Genomic DNA, 19,038 nt, shown 5'->3' with positions numbered 1-19,038 from the left:
ATGGGAGAGCAGTGTGGGGAGGCCTGTTCAATACACATTTACAAGTCTATGCTTAACAGTTTGCCCTGCAGAAATTACACAAGAAGAGAGCACTCCCCTGTTGGAGGAAGAATGTCAGGATTGTCATTTATTGAAAAATAATAGTTACTACACGGGAGGATGAGGGTGTTTCTCCTGGGGGGCAATTTAATGTCAGATGGGAACTGTATGCCCTGCAGTAGGGGAGAACTCCCTCATTTCTACACTGTGAATGCCGCCTAGCTTCTCAGGCACAGAGCTGTGCTCTAGAGGCCGCTATGGCGGGAGAAAAGAACAAGGCCACCACAGTACGGAGAAGTGTCTCCACTCAAAATCTGTACCATTCCTCTCTTGTCCTCCTCTGCAGCTGCATGAATGGAGCTAGAACTGAGGAGAATAGAAACACAGCATGTTTAGAGAGACAGTGATGAGGCGACCGGAGTGGGGACCAGAGGCTGCAGGCCCTTTGGTGAAGAGCAGGTATACGTAAACCACTGGAGGGACTACTGGTCAGAGGCGACTCTGCATTTACGGAGAGCTGTTGTGAGCCACAGGGCTCCCATTTCAGAATTGAAGGGTGAGGTGGACATAGTTGAGCACCAGGAGGTGAGGCCTGCTCTAAGTCCTAGGCATTAGCTCTCAGGTAGCCAAGTGTCACGGCAGGAGCATATGCCAAGGCACATGCCGATGGACTGGGTTTTGGACTGTTCTGCACTGCCCCATGGTCCCAGTATTTGGTGAGAAGATCCTATATGCCAGCATGTCTTGTTTAATCTTGGAGGCTCCGAACATAATACTTCAGTGAGTCTTCTCTGAAGTAAGGTTTCAATGGTGTATAAAGAGAGATAACCATCTTATGAAACTGGAACACTTTCCAAACTGGTACTGTGAGAGAGAAATCAGTCTGGTCTATTTGTGGAGGTGCATTTAAAGCTCATTAGAAAGCCACAGACAAGCAGGAGGCACTTGCCTTCCCTAGCTAGCTGCTCACACCTGCTTGCCCAGGTACTCTTGGGTCCTAGGGCTGAAAGGTCACACAGGCAGTCAGCTACACAACTAAGCCTACAACTCAGAAAAGGAGGAAGTCTCCAGCCCCAGGACATACATGAGATAAAAGCTTTTCATCCTGAACCAATTGAATGGGGAATTTAGGGCATTTTCCCCCTGCCTTTTCTGTAGGCTGATGCCAGACTTTGTGAGGTCATACAATAAACTGCTTCACTTTCTCTACTCTGGGTCTCCAGCACTCTCATTATAAAGCAAGGTCATTGTCTCTCACAAAAGCAAGGATTCCCTTCCAGGGCTAAGTGAGTGGAGGAAAACCATGTTTTTGATGGCCAGTCTAAACAGACAGGGAAAGAGCCTTTTCTTCTATACAGGTAACGAATTGCCTTGTAAAGCCTGTGTCATGCAAGTGCGTGCGTGCGTGCACGCGTGCGTGCGCGCGCGCGCGTGCGTGCGTGCGTGCGTGTGTGTGTGTGTGTGTGTGTGTGTGTGTGTGTGTGTGTACAAGGCAGAGGGCAGCATCATGTAACTCCCTGTGTAACCTCATAGTAAAGCCATGGGCAGGGTAATGGGTACAATGAGTCTTAGGAAGGAGGGCACAATGGACCTGTGGAACGGGAGAGCTGCCCCAGAGCTAAAAGGGCAGAAAGGGAGGAAAAGTTCTCATTCAAAAAAAATAATCAGAATGGGGGCCTGGGATGTGGCTTAGCTGGCAGTGTGCTTGCCTAGCATGTAGGAGTCTCTTGAGTTCCGTCCCCAGCACAGCATAAACCAGATGTGATGGCTCACACCTGTGATCCCAGCACTTGAGAGGTGGACACAGGAGGATCAGGAGCTCATGGTCATCCTTGGCTACCGGCAAGTTTGAGGCCAGGCTAGGTTATATGAGATCCTGTTAATTAATTAATAATAAAAGCACCCTCCTTTTCTTTAGGACAGATGGATGTGATTCCCCAGTCCTTATCTCCTGGTGGATAGAGATGGGTTTCTTGAGAGCCATGGTCTTAGGCCCACATACTCTAGGGAACCCAAGTACCAAAGGGAGTCACAGGGTCTGCTGAGTACCCTGTCTTTTGGGCAGACAACAGACAAGGGCTTTCTTCTCACTTTCCTTTTTCTTGAGGGTCAATAGATATTACACTGTGCCAGCCCTGGATTGATCTACATACAAGATCTTCACAATGGTGACTTTCTTCAGAAAGGTCACAGGCTAGTACTGAGTCCCATTGTCCAGTGTTCCCAGTCTTCATGTTCACTGTCCCCCCTGGAAGGTTTTAAAGGCCTCCCTGGATATTCACAGTCATTCACCACGGGTCCCCATCTGGTACTTCCCATACTCACCCATGGCTCGACATGGGATGTCCACGGTTTCTTCCACTTCACCTAAAATCCGACTCTCTGGCTCAGCAGTGAAATATGGTGGCTCTTTAAACAAGGAAAAGAGAACGGCCCCTAAGTAAAGGTGTGCTGCAGTCTGAACGTGAAATGCCCTCCCCGGGCACACGCATTTGAACTCTTGATTCCCAGATGGTGGCACTGTGGAGGAAGGCTGTGGGACTTTTAAGAGGTGGGACCCTACTGGAGGAAGTGAGCCCCTGGGAATGGGCCTTGAGGCTCTGTAGCCAGACCCCACTTTCTGTTCACTCTCTGCGTCCAGGGTCTGGATGTGATGTGAACAGCCAGCCTTCTGCGCTGGCCACCATGCCTTCCCTGCCTGTCATCATTTCTTTCCCATCATGATGGACCACATCCTTCTGGAACTGTGAGACAAAAGCGACCCTTGCTCCCTTCAGTTGCTTCTGTCGGAATGTTTAATCATAGCAGTGAGAAAGGAACTAACACAAGAAGGATGTCAAGGACCACAATGGTGTCTGTCTCTGTCTCTCTGTCTCTGTTTCTGTCTCTGTCTCTCTCTCTCTCTCTCTCTCTCTGTCTCTCTCTCTCTCTCTCTCTGTCTCTCTCTCTCTCTCTCTCTCTCTCTCTCTCGTGTGTGTGTGTGTGTGTGTGTGTGTGTGTGTGTGTGTGTGTGTGTGTGTGTGTGTGCGTGCGTGCGCCAGAGGTCAATGTCAGGTGTATTCAATTGCTCCTCACTTTATTGAGACAGGGTCTTCACTCAATCTGAAGCTCACCTGCTTGGCTAGAATGGGATCCTCCTTTCTCACCCTCCTCCACCCTAGCACTACGATTACGGGTGTGCACTGCCATGTCTGGCCTTTTATTTGAGTAGTGGGGGCTGAACACAGGTCCTCATGTATGTGTGGCAAGTATTTTATCGACCAAGTCATCCTCCCAGTCCCCAGTCTGAGCTCTTATATATTTTTTTCCTAAACACGTCATCATCAGTCACTATCACATTCACAAACTCAAACTTGGGGAGCAGCAGGCAAATGTGATTTATATTCTAAGGTTTCAGAAAGCAAATTACCACTCAGGGCGATGGCTACTTCTCAGTTTATGGGCTTGAAATCATGAAATATCTTAATTCACATTTTAGAAAGGGTATCCCAAGAGCTTCATAAAGGTATATTTACAGCACAGTACTTTATAGGCTAGCTTGTTTCCATATCTAAACTAAACACCAACTGTGAAGCATGTTGAATAGCCTCATAACAAGAGGCCAGGCCTATATCAAGGAACAGCGCAGCCTATTAACTTATTTTTTTTTAAGTCTTAGCAGTTCTCCGCTATAACATAAATTTAATATGTCGATGGAATGCAAAATAATAGTGCCAATGGGAGGCGGGTGGAGGGTACAGAGACTCTCATCCATCCTTAGCAGGGAGGGAGACTCCTGAGCATTTCTATTCTGTAGACTCGCCCCTTGCGTGGGCAACAGGAAATAGTGGTTGTATTAGACAATGAGTTTCCTTGGAGAGTAAATTGCAATATTTTTCGCAGTTTATTCAGCAGAATCCAGCAGAGGCATGGCCGGGCTCAGGGGCATTAAAGCAGCAGTGCTACTTCATTATCACGATGACAAAGACTCTTGTGTTCACTTTCTGCGCGATAATTAATTTCTGGAGACATCTTCTTTTCATTGTAATAGTGTTAAATGTGGATAATAAGGCCTGGCGTACCTCCTATATTGACTACATCTTTAAAAAAATAGGGTGGGACTGAAAGGGGGTTGCAGAGATGAAAACATACCAGTTCAAAGAAAAGACAAGACCGAAGGTTTCTGAATGGGCAGAAAGTGGGTATCAACTCTGCAATTACTTGGACCTCCAGAGCAGAAACATCTGCCCCAACTACTTGCCTGTGCCATGGAGACAACTGTGGATTCACTAGACAGAAGCAGAACCCTCCAATATGGGGTCTTGTGTGTATAGACCAGGCCTGGAGACACACACGCCGTTAATATTTAAAGCCTTCGCTTTCCTAGCTGGTCTTTGCACACACATATATTTCCTGCTCAACTGTGTCTCTCTAATCAATAATAACGCTAGCAGCACTATTTATGTTCTAACTCCACTGTGGTACAGCCTGTCAAGGACCTTACGCACAGGTCACGGCCCATATTCATCAGTGGATGCTAAAGTCAATAGCTACCATCATGGTCTGATTAAAGGGATGTGAGGGCAAAAGGGGAAAAATTAAGTTAAATATCAACATTTGCTCATGATTAATTACAGTTTCCATTTCCTTAGTCAAACATTCTATTTTTAGGTAACTGCAAAGTTCCAGGCAGTTGCAAAACACAATACAGAAAAAGCTAATGTATCCGTTCCTCAGTTTACCCTGTGGAACTCTGTCTTCTATATAGGGTAGCAACTATAACTGTCTTCAGCAAAGCATTCCTAACTTCCCCCAGAGACCCTCGCATGCCTATTGACATTGCCTAGCTGGAGGAGGAGGCAGGTAAGGTCATTAGACCCTTAACCGAGACTTTAGCCACTCCCTGCAGACCTCCCAGGCATTTGTATGTAATTTTGCCCCAGCTGAACCCTCTCTCCTGGTGGTGGGAGGCGCTAGAGTACAGAGAATGTGGAAAGTTAATCGAAGTAGGGCTTCCATCTGTGTGACCATAGGGACGTGGTCATCTATTCTAGAATGCTTTTTGGTGAGGTGGCTACTTTGGGGTCAACTGTGCTCCCATAAGTGACCCCAGTAGACTTGCAAACTCACTGGTTCTTTAAGCTAGACCTTGTCCTGGTACCCTCCCTGGGGTACAGATCTTGCTTACGTCTTCCTGAGTCTATCTCAACAATCACTCCACTGGTAATGCCTCCTTAAACTAAGTCTGATCACCTCCAGGCTATCATTCATGTGATCAACAGATTTTATCTTCTTTGCTCCTTCATCCTTCTGCTTGTGTGTGCATGCACACGAGTTTAGTTCCATGCACAATAATCGCACATGCAGGGTCATGTGTCCATATTGCATTGGAACAAGGAAAGAATGGTCCTTCATACTGAAGATGCCATCCACCCCTAACCCCCGTGTCCAGCCCAGGGCCAACCACCCAATTTTGGTAGTTTTTCATTTCAAGGATGTTATGTGAACAGTTAAGCTGCATGTCACCTTAGAAGTGGCTGTCCTTATGCCCTGTAACTCTCTCAAGATGTGTCCAACGGAAGACATACTTGAGAGGATATACCAGTCCCATGGATTCCTAGCACCTCCAGGTTTTCTTCCCCAGTGTGGTGGTTTGAATGAGAATGCTCCTTCCCCCATGAGCTCATATATTTGAATGCTTGATCCCCGCTTGATGGAACTGTTTGGGAAGGATTAGGAGGTGTGGCCTTATCAGAGAAGGTGGTCTTATCACTGAGGGCTGGCTTTGAGATTTCAAAAGACTCCCATCACTGCCAATTAGCTTCCTCTGCCTCATCTTTTTAGATTAGGATATAAGTAAGCTCTCAGCTACTCCTCCAGTGCCATGTCTGACTGTCTGCTACCATGTTCCCTGCCATGATGGTCATTAGTCAATGACCTCACCTTCTGAAGTTGAAAGTCCCCCAATAAACTCCTTTCTTTTTTTATAAGTTGCCTTGGTCATGGTGTCTTTTCATGGTAATAGAAAATTACCCAGAAACCAGATGCCATTTATAGTTTCAGCTTCCTAGGTGTGTACAGTGGCACCTGGCTAAGGATGGAGACAGAGTCCACAGTGTCCCTGGGGATGGACATGCATGAGGGGATGCCACTTCACCTCAAGCAGAGACCAGGTAGGTGTGATGTGCACCTCACAGCCAGGGATGCTCTACTTTCCTACTTTACAGCACCTCTCTCACCAGTGTGGGGAAGGGTGGCCAGAGGCACCAGGAAACTTGGTGACCCTTTAGAGCAACAACCTGCTGCATCTCGTTCCTGGAAGCCTGCCAGGTAAATGAGGGGATAGGCTAGGTGTTAGAGTTGTCACAGTGGCGCAGGTTCTTCACGCTTCTTCCCTGCCATACACAAACCCCAATCTCTCTTTGTGGGTCCTTCACATCAACCTAATTCAAAGGGGACTCTCAAGGGCCCCCCTCACCCATGGCTGCTTGTTTCTACACAGTCTGTGGGGAGGAGGACAGAGTGGGGCAATTACTAGGCCTTCAGCTGTGAGGACTTCCAGCTGAGCCAGAGATATACCCTGAGGATGGTCAGCTAAGGCACATGCCTTTTTACCACTTGATCTTCCAAGGGCAACTGGGCGAGCATGCGTCTTGGCAAACGGGAGACTCTTTGAGAGTGAGTGCCCAGTTGGCACAGGCCTGGACTGGCCTGGTAACTACTGATCACAGGTGCAGTCAATAAAACCAGGGATTGAAGTGGACACTTCCATCTTTATAAATACGATCAAGACATCAGAAAAGTCTCATGCCCTGGGTGAGACCAGAGCCAAGACAAAGCCAGCATGGGCTGAATGGCCTACAGATAGCCCAGCTGCAGTAATTGGAACCAGAGTTAGGGTCCTCCCTAGGTTGCCCCACACTGAGGCCTTGAATTCCTTTACCCTAGCTTGACAGGGGTTTGATGCACGAGTTCTGGCTTGCAGAGCCAGTCTCAGTGGAGGGGGGCCAAAGCATATCCAGGCTATGTTGTCCAGCCCTCAGGTTTGGTGGAGGACTCAGTCTGAGTCACAGGCTTATTCTGATTAGTACATTTCCCACAGTGGCTTTCCTTCCCTCTAAGAGGCCCAGCTCTGGTGCTATTCTCTATCTCTGGCTTTAGTCACTGTCCACATTGGGTATCTTGTTCACTGTTAGTGGGCAGAATGGTCCCCAAGGATGTGTGTCCTCTGGAACCTGTACACTCTGTATGTGACCTGATGAACTCTGCAGGTGAGATAAGATCATCAATCTTAAAATGGGCAGAGTGGGAGAGCAGGGTTAGCCGAGTGCCAGGTCTAATGGTACGAGCCCTTACAGTGGAGAACTTTTTCCATGAGGAATGAGGAGAGGCAAGAGACATGGCAGAGATTTGCAGACGGAAGGAATGGAGGAAGGGAGGAGAGAGAAGGAAAGGGGTGAGGAGAAGGGAGGGAGGAGAAGGAATGGAAAAAGGAGAAAGACAGATGGTTGGAAGGGGGATGAGGGGAGGAAGGAGGAATTGAGGGTAGAGGGAAGGAGGGAGAGAAACTAGATACTTTTATGTAGGGATATAAACACCTGCTAGGTGCCCAGTGTCCTCTGTGGAATGGCTGCTCCTCTGTGGCATTGTATCAGTCACTATGAGTAGCTAGCTTTATTTTAAAATAGAGTATCTGGATTTTACAGTGGTGTGTACAGTGAGTTGGAATAGCTTTGCAAGAAATACAGTTTTCTGTAATGGTCACTGTGGTGGTCAATCTTCTTTGTCAACTTGATTGGCTTTAGAATCACCATGGAAACACACCTCTGGGAGTGTCTATGAGGATATTTCCAGAAATGTTTAACAGAGGAGGGAAGTCCCCTCACCCCCATGGGCAGCACCATTCCCTAGGCTGGGCTAGATAGAAAGGAGAAAGTGAGCTGAGCACCAGCGTTCTTCTCTCTGCTTCCTGACTGAGGATGCCATGTGACCAGCTGCCTCAGGCTCCTGCCGCCACACTTTCCCCACCATGATGGGCCCTCCAACTGTGAGCAAAGAAATACCCCTCTTCCTTAAGTTACTGTTGTCAGTTATTTTTATCACCATGATGAGAAAAGTAACTAATACAGTCACTCTCCACTCCTAGTACCGGGGGTGGGGGGTGGGGGGGTGGGAAGCTCTGTGGACACTGGGGTGGGGTGGGGTGGGCACAGAGCAGCTGCAGTTCCTGCAGGACATGCCAGATCTGTCAGTTGTGAGGTGAAGATGTACAGCTATCCTCCACAGTGATCCAAGATGCTATAATTGGTAAGAACCACTGCCCTGCTGTCACTTCTGTTGCTGGGATAAGATACCCCGACAAAAAGCGACTTAAGGGAGCTCACGCTTCCAGGTTGCAGTCCATCAGAGCAGGAGGACCAGCGGGAGAGACTTAAAACAGCCAGTTGCATCTCATCTGCAGTCAAAACCAGAAACCACAACTGCATGCATGCTTCGTGCTTAACTTGCTTTCTCCATGGTCTAGGGCTCAAAGTCAAAGAATGGCACTGTCCACTTTCAGATCAGTCTTCCTATAGTAATTAATTTCATTAATGCAATCCCTCCTAGACACACCCACAAGCCAATCTAAGCTAGACAGACCTCCCCCCGCCCCCCCAGACTCTTCCCAGGTGATCCTAGACTGTCACGTTGACAGTTAAAGCTAACCATCACCATTAGCATCCTTTCTCCTGAAGAAAACACCAATGCTTCCATGGATATCGAGAGCATCCTGGCTCTCAGTGAGGAAAGAGTGTGATGTGCACACGCTTTAATGTGATGTATACACCCACCAGCAGCACCATGCAGCATAGGCTATGACAGAGTCATGGCAACAGCATGTGAAGCCATCCATTCAGCACTTCTGCAGTGAGCTTGCTTCCTTGCCTCTCCATGGTGTGGGCCAGTAGGCTCGTTTACCACCTCTCCATGTCAAAGATTGGAGCCAAGCTCAACAACATCAATGACCCTCATCAAAGCCAGTTACCAGTGCAGTTAGCAGTGAACCCTAACGCCTATGCTTACACCTCCCTGCCACATACCTTGCTCTCATGTGCCAATTGCTACAGAGCACAGCTGAGACTTCTTGCAGTGACTTCTGGGAGATTTTCAAGGGACACCTAGTCTCAATGACAGGTAAGCTTGCCAGATGCTGAAGGGTGGGCATCCAAGGTCAGTCACAGACATCTGCTCAGAGCCTGAGAGGACACATCCAGGTCTAGGGTTTGCCTCCACCAAAGCAGGCCATGGACAATCTCCAGCCTAGAACAGCACTGGCAGCACACAGCACAGCAAAGCCCACAGTCTATCAGCAGTTTCATGCATGGGGCTTTTCCTCAATGGCATCACCAGCACTTCCCACCCACCATGGTGGGCAAAGTTGGTTCCTATTCCTGGAAGATGCCACCACGAAGGAGAAGATGATGGCGCAGTGGGAAGTCCTGCACCATGGGGAGGAAGGGGCCGTGTACATAGCCGGCTCTGAGTGTCGGAGCAGTGGCATGGTGTCTCAGCAGCTGGGGTCATAGGTCAGGAGGAGAAGAGGCCAGGCCCAGGGACAGCAGGACAACTGAGCAGTAAGGAGGTCGGGGGACAGGGCTCTGGGCTCTGCAGGGTGGGCGCCAGGCACCTTCCATTGAGCAGAGTTTACACTGCTGTTTAGACTACAGGAATTGAGCAATCCAACCGGAAGCTGACAGGCAGAGTAAACAGCTGCTGCCGTCTGTCTCGTCTCATCAGTGTGAAATACGTGTAATTGGAAGGCGATTCCTTTCTGTTTTCATTCATCTGCATGCTCATATCAATACCTCTCTGACCAGCTCTGCTGGTGACAGTCTGGGAGATTGGTCACGCTTTCCCGGGATCCTTCCCTGATGTGGTGGCCAGGCGTGGTGACAATCTCTGAGTCCTTTGAATCAACAGAGATACTTTCTCCAGGGTTTTCTCCAGTGTGAGCCAACCACAAAATTCTGCCTATCACAACTTCTAAACAAAAGGGGCTTTAAGTCAGCCTTATCAAGACAGGAAGCATCGGGGCTGAGGGGTGGCCCTGTGGGTAAAGTGGCTGCTGCAGTTTGTGTGGACCTGAGTTTGTGTCCTCAGTACATATGTAAAAAGATGGGGCATGCCACCCTGCCCCTGTAACTCTAGCACTGATGGGTGGAGTGGGAGGAGACAGGGTGATCCCTGAAGCTTGGTGGCCAGCCAGTCTAGATGAATTGGTGAGCTGCAGGTTCAGTGAGAGACCCTGTCTCAAAAACCAAGGAAGATGATGGGCTGGAGAGATGGCTCAGTGATTAAGAGTATGTACTGCTCTAGCAGAGGACCCTAGTTCAGTCCCAAGCACCCACCTACATCAGGAGGTTCACACTTGCCTTTGACTCCAGTTCCAGGAGATCTTACACTCTCTTCAGGTTTATGCAGGCAGCTTTACACACACACACACACACACACACACACACACACACACCACATCTACCTATTTTTTTTACTCTCAAAAATAAGGTCAAGAGGGACTGAGGAAGATATTCGATGCCAACACATACATGACTGTGTACACACACATACACACATATAAACACAAAAGAATGAAAGTATCTTCCTGTACCTTTAAAAGTCAGAACATGAGTGATGATGAATGCTAAGCACAAAAACTGATTCTGATATGAATTGGAGATCAAAGTTAGGATGATAGATTTAAATACTTGAGAAAGAAATGGTGATGGAGACAAACATTTGAGTTTAAAGGGAGATAAATTTCCTCCCTTGTTTAAATTACCTTAAAATGTTTTTAACACAATATAGTCCTGTCTGCCAGAGATTTACACATCACAAATTTTAATTTCAGTTCAATCTATAATGCACTGTGCTCCGACGGCCATAGATCAACCTCGATGGAAGTCTCTGCTGAGAGCAGGATGTGGGTTTCACATCCATATCTAACACTGGCAGCCAGAGGAGAGTGCAGACCCTTGGGTGGGATCAGCAGTGACTGGTGGCTCTGGTCTGGTCCGAGGCTCAGACTCTCTGACCATCCTTACGACCTCTTCTGGATGGGGGCTGAGAGGCTGTGTTCATCAGAGTCACTCAGAGAGCACAGAGCCCTCTCCTGATGTCTAACGAGCATGAGGATGCTCAGGGCAATGGCCTTCTATGCAACGCTCCTTGATGCTTGCTAATTCCACAGGGATCTATCTGCTTTTTCCTTTCTTATTTTGCAAAATGGCAAACTGCAAGATGTATTATTGAAGGAGCAATTGTTCTGGGAGGTTTTTTCCCCTCTGTTTTCAATTCCTTTCATTTCAGAAAGGAGACGAGTGAAGTGGCCTTGGAGGTACCCTCCATCAGCAGTGGCTTCCATGGAGGAGTATGGGTCACCTGGACAGCAGCTGCAGTTGTTTTAAGAACAAACTGGTGACCATGCAGGAAGCTGGGAAAATAAAATGCAGGTGCTTTCCTCCAGTGTAATGTGCCATGTCATAATCTAGCAAGAAGCTTACAGATCTCTCAGCCACAGCCCAAGTCATGCTTCTAGGACTGTGCTCTCCCAGCGTTTAGAGAGAGGCGGCTCAGGTGCGTTTCATTTCACCTCCAGCCTGCTCTTTAAAACTACTTCTGTTCTTACCTTTCCGTCCAACCCAAGGTAATAGCCAGCTCTTTCCATCTCCTTCTGAGTCAAGGCCTCATAGGCTGACTTCTGAGCACAGAGGGTAAGAGCCAGGGAGACTTGGGGAGAAGCTTGGGCCAAGAGAAAGGTCAGGAGATGCAGGCAATGTCTGAAATGAGGACTGTGCCCTATCTCCACCCTCAAGCTTTATGGTGGCAGGTGGTTATGGTATGAGTGTGAAATGTCCTCCATGGGCTCCTATATTTCAGTGTTTGGTCCCCAGCTGATGGACACTTTGGAACTTTTGGTGGAGTTTGATTATAGGGTACAGACCTTCAAGGGTTATAGTCCAGCCTGAATTTGGGCTAAGCTCTTAAGAGTTTCAAGGTCCCACCGATAGAGCCAAACCATCCACCATGCCTTCTGCACTACAAGGGACTGTATGCCTTGAAAACTGTAAATCAAAGTTAAGTCTGTCCTGTCCTGAGCTGTTTCTGTCCAGTGTTCTGTCTCAGTAATGAGAAAAGTAACAAGTACAGCTGTGCTCAGAAGGTATGAGGGACACACCTACTTTGGCTTTTGAAAACAAATGGGATTAACTTGCCATTTAATGCATTCAAAATAAAGTCAGTGGGGGCCCAGTGAGATGGCTCAGCTGTAAAAGGGGGTGCTCAGTCAACCCTGACCAGCTGACTGTGAGCCCCAGGACACAGGGTGGAAGGAGAGAACTCTTACAGGTTGTCCTCTGTGTTCATCCTGTGGGATGTGAGCACCCCCTCCCCCGACATACATATTCATGTACACAAACAAAGAAACAAACACATCACTGTGATTAAAAATAAAAGTCAGTGGGGATGGAGGAGGTGGCTAAATCAGTAACTTGTTCACGGCAGAAGCATGAGGACCTGCTGCACCCACATAAAAAGCCAGGTGCACCAGAAGATCATCTATTATCCCAGCGCTAGGGCTGGAGACAGGTGGGTCCTAGGAGCTGGCTGACCAGCTAGCCAAACTGGCAAGCTCAAGGTCCCAGTAAGAGACCCTGTCTCAAAAAAAATAAATTGGAGGGTTGCAGAGGAGAGACACCTGGTGTCCACCTCCAGCTTGAATCTGCATGCAGAGGTGGGTGGCTCATATGCACAAATACCACAAATACATCAAGTCTGTGGGACGTGTAGCAGTTATCTTGTCTGCCTGGAGAGCTACCTGAGGCTACAGCCAGCACCACTGCTGGCCTGAGCATTACCTATGATAGAGAGGAAGGCTTTGGCCCTGGCTGGCTCAAATGCACTTCCACGGAGAGTCGCCTCGCACACGTACAGCCCAGTGTCTGCTGACGTCGGGTTGCTGATGGTGAGGCGCCTCCCATAGCTGTGCAGTCCACTTGTGAGTGGAACTCCGTTTCTCTTCCAGTGCACACTCAGCTCCTCCACGGGCCTGTGAAAGAGTGTAAGGGCATCGGTGACAGTGGTGGTGAATCATGCAGACGGCAATAATAATCATTTCAGGCGTTCAGCACGAGCTTGACAAAGCTAATTCTACCAGGAGCCATGGCGGGTTGAACAATGGACATTTAAAAATCAATCCAGATACAGCTCCACTCCCTCACAGCTCTCCTCAACGAGACATTATGCTCAAGGGCTATTGAGCAAGGATAGCTAATTGCGGCAGCAATGGACCATACATGCTAATGATTCCATTTGCCCAGGAAAAGAATGCTTAAAATAAATACTACTAGAGGACCCACAGCTACATGGGAGGTGTGACCATCTAAACTCCAGCCTGGGAATCCCTTGCCACGTTTTTTAGCGCATCTATGTTTTGACTGCATCAGACACATGAGATCAGTTTGGGATTTTCACTGCGGCATCATGTCAAGGCTTAAAGTCCAAGATTTTGAAAGTATTTCAGGGTCTGGGTTTTCAAATGAGGGATGTCTCCCATGTTCCCACATCCAGAGCCCACCCTGTACCTGGCATTGGCTATGCACTCCAAGGTAGTCTCACTGGACCCTGCTACCACACTTCTGTTGCCCGGGGCAACCACGATGACAGGGGCCATGGCTTCATGGGTGCCAGTATCTCCTGTGGCAGAGAAAACAAAACATCCATGAAACTCTCAGAATGGAAGATGGGGTGATTCAGGGAGAACAGAAGAAGGACTATGCAAAACCACCCTGAGAGGCAACTCAGAACCTCCTGACTTACTAGGATCCCTGGAGAGAGCTGGAGTTTGAAGTTTTCACATTGGCCCTGGCCTCTGTCACACTGTAGGTGATGGAGTCTAGGCACAGCCAGTCTTGTCTGACTGCCACATGTCACCACCGGGTACAATGTGCAGCAGCAAGCTTTCAAGGGCTTGGTATTTTCCAAAGTGCTTCCTTTTATTTATTTTTTTTCCCCATTGATCTAAGCATTTGCTTATTGAGATCACCTGGCATACCCACCGTGGCAGTTAATCTTAATTGTCAACCTGATGAGATTTATAATTACCATGGAAACAAACCACCAGGTCTGCCTGTGAGAGGTTCTAGATTAGGTTAGCTGAGATGGGAAGTCCCACCCTGAACGTGAATGGTCCCACCTGTGGGTTGAGATCCCGGGCTGAATACAGAGGAGAAAGTGAGCTGAGCATCCAGCCTGCCTCCTGTCTGTTCCTGTTGCCATGCCTCCCCCCGCTGTGATGAACGTTCACCCTCAAACCGTGAGTCAGAATCAACCCTTCCGCCCACACACTGTCCGAGTCAGACAGTTTGTCATGGCAAGGAGAAAAGTAACTAACATGCTCTCTGTTTTCTAACTAGAGTAACTGGACAGACACGTCACAGGTTGGGAACTCCGCTAGGCACAGAGGTGACTCCCTGGGTGACTGCATTCCGTTATCCAAGAGTTCCCGTTCTCTCCACAGTCACACTCCCCTGAGCTTCTCTGCTACATAAACACCCGCAGTCCATTCTCTGTTTTGTGAGTATCAAACTATAAATAATTTAAGTTCACATTTCTGGAGACAGGGAGGGAAAAGCTTTATGTATTTTTTGCTGTTTTCCCCTAAAATGTAGCTAGTGTCAAAATTAAACTACCCACAGCAACTTTAGTAACTGTCTATTCAGGATAAATCAAGACCAAACATTTATAGAGCAGGGATTTCAATACAGGGTGTGGATGTAAGAGGCTGGGAATAAAAAACAAATCAGAATGAATGAAAGGCAAAAGGCCCTCTGTGGTTCCTCACACGGAGCGGTCAGCACTTAGACAGCTGCGGCTCTCAGCCATGGAGAGGGACGGTCAGGGAAAAGAGGGCCCTCTGACCAGGACAGGTTCCCCCCAGTGCTGTATCTAGGGTGCTTCTTGCTTCATGAGGAAGTGGTTTGATAGCAGAGGTGCATGTGAACTACAAAAAGAGGAGGGGAGGGAGGGACTGAGGAGGCGGCTCAGTAAGCAAAGTGCTTGTCCTGCAAACATGAGGACCTGAGTTCGATCCCAGATGCACATAGAAAAAACAGGTACGGTGGTGCATGCTTCTAATCCCAAGCAGGCAGAGTCAGCCAGATCTCTGGGGCTCTTGGGTAAGTCAGTCAGCCTGGTCTATGTGGCAGGTTCCAGGACCAGAGACCCTGTCTCTCTTAAAAAAAAAAAAAAAAAAAAAAAAAAAAAAGAGGTGGATGATGCCTGAGGAACAACACCCCAAAGATGTCCTCTGGATTCCACACACATATGCATCTGCACACACACCTGTATACATACACCCCCCCCCCACACACACACACACAGACAGACAGAAAGGCTGCCACAGGAGGATCTCAAGTTCAAGGCCAGCCTAGGCTACATAGTAAGACCTTATCTCCAAAATAAAAATTTTTAAAAATTAATTAATTTAAAAGAGAAAGGTATTTGGCTGGGGAGTTGGCTCGGTCAGAAAAGTGACTGCTACACAAACGTGAGGACCTGAGTTTGGGACCCCAGCGTCCATGTAAGGAGCTGGGTGTGTCTCTATAATCTAAGCATTGGGTAGGCAGAGACAAGAGGATCCCTGGATTTGCTAGCCAGCTTGTCTGACCAAATTGGTGAGCTCTGGTTCAGTGAGAGACCCTGTCTCAAAAATCAGGTGAAGGATGATTAAGGAAGATACTTGACATTACCTTCTGATTTCCACATGCACAGACACATATGTGTATGCACACCTCCCCTCCCCTGACACATGTGCAGAAACATATTGGCACATAACATACACATATATACAAATAACAATAACGAAGTACTTGGTGCAGGCAGGGCCAGGGTTTCTTAAACCTATACATTGAGTTCATGATGGGAGATCTATTTTCACAGAACTCTAGGTTCCTGAGGAGCTGGCAGCAGCCCTGGCCTTACCCAAACTCTGGGCCCCGGAAGTTCCCTCTGGGACTCCCCTGGGGATCTTCCTGCTGACACCCTGCCTTAGAAACATCAGGAATGGCTTGCCAGACGTCAGATTGTCATGAGGGCTGGAGTGCACACTAAACGTCCATCTGCAGAGCACCCGCCTTGTCACCTGTGAAAGTTGCTGATGAGGAGAAGTGACACAGGGAGCTAATATTTGCAAGTGGTTATGAGGAGTGAAGGAGAGCAGCCGCGGGAGTGAGAGGTCACCGAGCAATGTGCTGGCTTGTCATTAGTCACTGCGCAGCCACCAAGGCAGAGAGGGAGCCCACACGCAGCACTGGTCACTACCTGGGGAAGATGGTCCCAGCTGGAACCTCTCTTGCCTGGGCCAGCCAGAGAGACTGAACATTAGACACCCTTGCACCTGAGCAGAGTAATACCCTCTTTCTTAAGACCTGCTGTGCTGGTTTGCAAATGGACCCAGCTGGGCTCGCTGACTGTTCAATTCCCTCCTAGAAGGAGCGAGTGAAGAAGGTCATGGGAGCCTCCTCTGAGTATTCAGTCACTCCTCTCAGCCAGTTGGATGCAATTCTGTCCTAACTGTACATAGCCACGGGGTCTGGGGCTGGGGCAGGTATACAGGCTGAAGAGGATCAGGGGAAGGGAGTCCCAGCTACACAGCCCCAGGGCAGCCTTCATCCATACTGTGTACACACCTTCAGTGTGGATGCTTTAGGGTCACCTGAGCTCCTTCCCATGACCCCTCTCCCAAGATCTGTATGCAAGCTCTCAGTGTGAGCTTTGGTGTGTCATTGGGACCTAGACAGGAAGGTATGGACATTGGCAAATTCCCACCCCCACCTGGAGAAATATCCCTAAACAGCAGGTGAAGCAGAGGCATCCTTCCATCCTGGGTTCATAAGGATGGAATTAAATAACACATAAATCTGCTATTACAGGGTAACCCTCACTTGACAAAGGGCAAATGGTCAGTAGAGGGACCTGCTCCACTCAAGGTCACCAGATGTCAGCCTGTCCTCTGTCCCATGCCCCCAATCCCTGGCTCCTGCGTTCTTTCAGATGATACTATGACCACACAGGACACTGCCAGGAGAAGAAGGAGAAAGGAATGGGGATCATAACTGCAATATACACATACACAAGGCCACCAGAAAGGTGAATTTGACCTGTGCAAGCACCCACAGCAAGGTCAAAGCAAGACTCAAGGAAATCCTGATTGCAAAGCCCACATGATTACTGTTGAAACCAGAAAGCAACACAACAAAACTGTGCATAAGTCATTGAAATCCAGACACCCCGACAGCAAGGAGAGTACTCACTGTAGTTGTTGTTCTGACATGCTCTCTCCCTGTAAAAGGATGCTTTCAATTTTATGTTATTTTATTTAGTTATTTAGTTTTTGAGAAAGTATCTTGTGTAGCCCAGACTGGGTTTGAACTGTGAGATGATGTGCTGGCTAATCTCGGTTGTCAACTTGACCCATCTTAGAACAAGGCACCTCAGATGAGGATTAACCCATCAGATTGGCCCATGGATATGTCTCTGGGGCATTTTTTTTTTTTTATTTCTAGTTGATAGAGGAGGGCGCAGCCCACTGTGGGCGGTGCCATCCCTAGGCAGTGGGCCTGGACTGCATAAGAAAAGTAGCTGACAGTGAGCCTAGAGGCAAGCCGGTGAGCAGCTCCTCCATGGCTCCTGCCTCTGCCCCTGCTCCAGCCCCTGCCCTGACTTCCCTCAGTGATGGACTACAACTGGGACATATTAGTTAAAGAAACCCTTTCTTCCCCAAGTTGCTTTGGGTCACGGTGTTTATCATAGCAGCAGAAAGCTAACCAGAACAGATGACTTCAAGCTTCTGATCATTTTCCTCCACCTCTTCATCGCTAGAATTACAGGCACGTGCCACCACACCTGGTTCTATGTGGTACTGGGAGCAGAACCCAGGGCCTCAGGAATGCCAGGCAAGCACTCTACCAACTGAGCTACATCTCCAGCTCTGCTTTGGATTTTTTTTTTTTCTGAGGCAGGGTTTCTTGATATAACAGTCCTGGCTGTCCTGGATCTCACTCTGTAGCCCAGGCTGGCCTCAAACTCACAGAGACCCACCTGCCTCTGCCTCCTGAGTGCTGGGATTAAAGGCGTGCACCACCACCGCCCAGCTAGGATTTTAATTAACGTATATACACACAGATTTAACACACTTAAACTAAAATGGAACAACTCTCCCCACCTTGACCAAGGGCAATCTCTTCTAAATCTTCTTAGGAATTTAATGCTATGCATCAATTGTTAGTCTTGATTCAGCAACTTTGAACATTAATAATAACACTCTGTGTGACAGATGAGCCTTGAGTTCACACTACTTCACACATCACACATCCTCTCAGACAGTTCTTCTGAAATTTACATTTGGGTTGTTCCTCAGATTAGCACTCAAGTTTATGCCCTGGTTGCCAGGAATGCATTGTGAATTATGTGCGGGTGTAATATTTAGCATATTTATGTATGCTAAAAGACATATATACACATATAAACTTAAATATTATATATAGTTAATACATACACATATTTGCACACTCATTTTGAAAAGTAAGGCAATTATAAACTCTGGAAAAACCAAATGTCTTTATAAAACAGAAGTGTGATCACTGAAGACTATGTAGTTATGAAGTGGGTCATCTTTGCATAGCAAAAGCAACATGAATATTATGCATATGTCTCAATTTTTGCTAATAATTACACAATCAGCAATCTGTAGTCAGACTAGAAAGATGCATCTATGACCATAGAATAGAGTGTGAATGCCATTAGCTTCAATGGCGGACAACTATGGAGGACAGTAGGAACAACTCAGGAGAGCGGAGGCGAGCTGAAGGGAGGCAGCTTTCCATCCCACAATGCAATAGGGAAGAGCCAAACTTGGTTCCCAGTAGGCCATGAAAGCGGGGTGTGTGGGCACGCACATAACACACACACACACACACACACACACAC

At 48.0% G+C, this 19,038-nt stretch overlaps 1 protein-coding gene across 2 annotated transcripts in view; it reads right to left on the bottom strand.

Moving 5' to 3' along the window:
* Positions 1-19,038, bottom strand: part of Sdk1 (sidekick cell adhesion molecule 1) — a 968,286-nt gene that overhangs the window by 268,754 nt on the left and 680,494 nt on the right. For both annotated transcript variants that reach the window (XM_006990740.4, XM_076560415.1), the window contains 3 exons: positions 13,635-13,746; positions 12,909-13,099; positions 2,365-2,448 (listed from right to left, as the gene is read on the bottom strand). In XM_006990740.4, coding sequence (XP_006990802.2) covers positions 2,365-2,448; positions 12,909-13,099; positions 13,635-13,746 — 387 coding nt within the window. The remainder of the gene's footprint in view (positions 1-2,364; positions 2,449-12,908; positions 13,100-13,634; positions 13,747-19,038) is intronic.

Source organism: Peromyscus maniculatus, chromosome 23 (genome assembly GCF_049852395.1).
Source record: "Peromyscus maniculatus bairdii isolate BWxNUB_F1_BW_parent chromosome 23, HU_Pman_BW_mat_3.1, whole genome shotgun sequence".
Classification (NCBI taxonomy): Eukaryota; Metazoa; Chordata; class Mammalia; order Rodentia; family Cricetidae; genus Peromyscus; species Peromyscus maniculatus.
The sequence above is the reverse complement of the archived record's forward strand: the minus strand, read 5'-3'. Positions and strand labels throughout refer to the sequence as shown.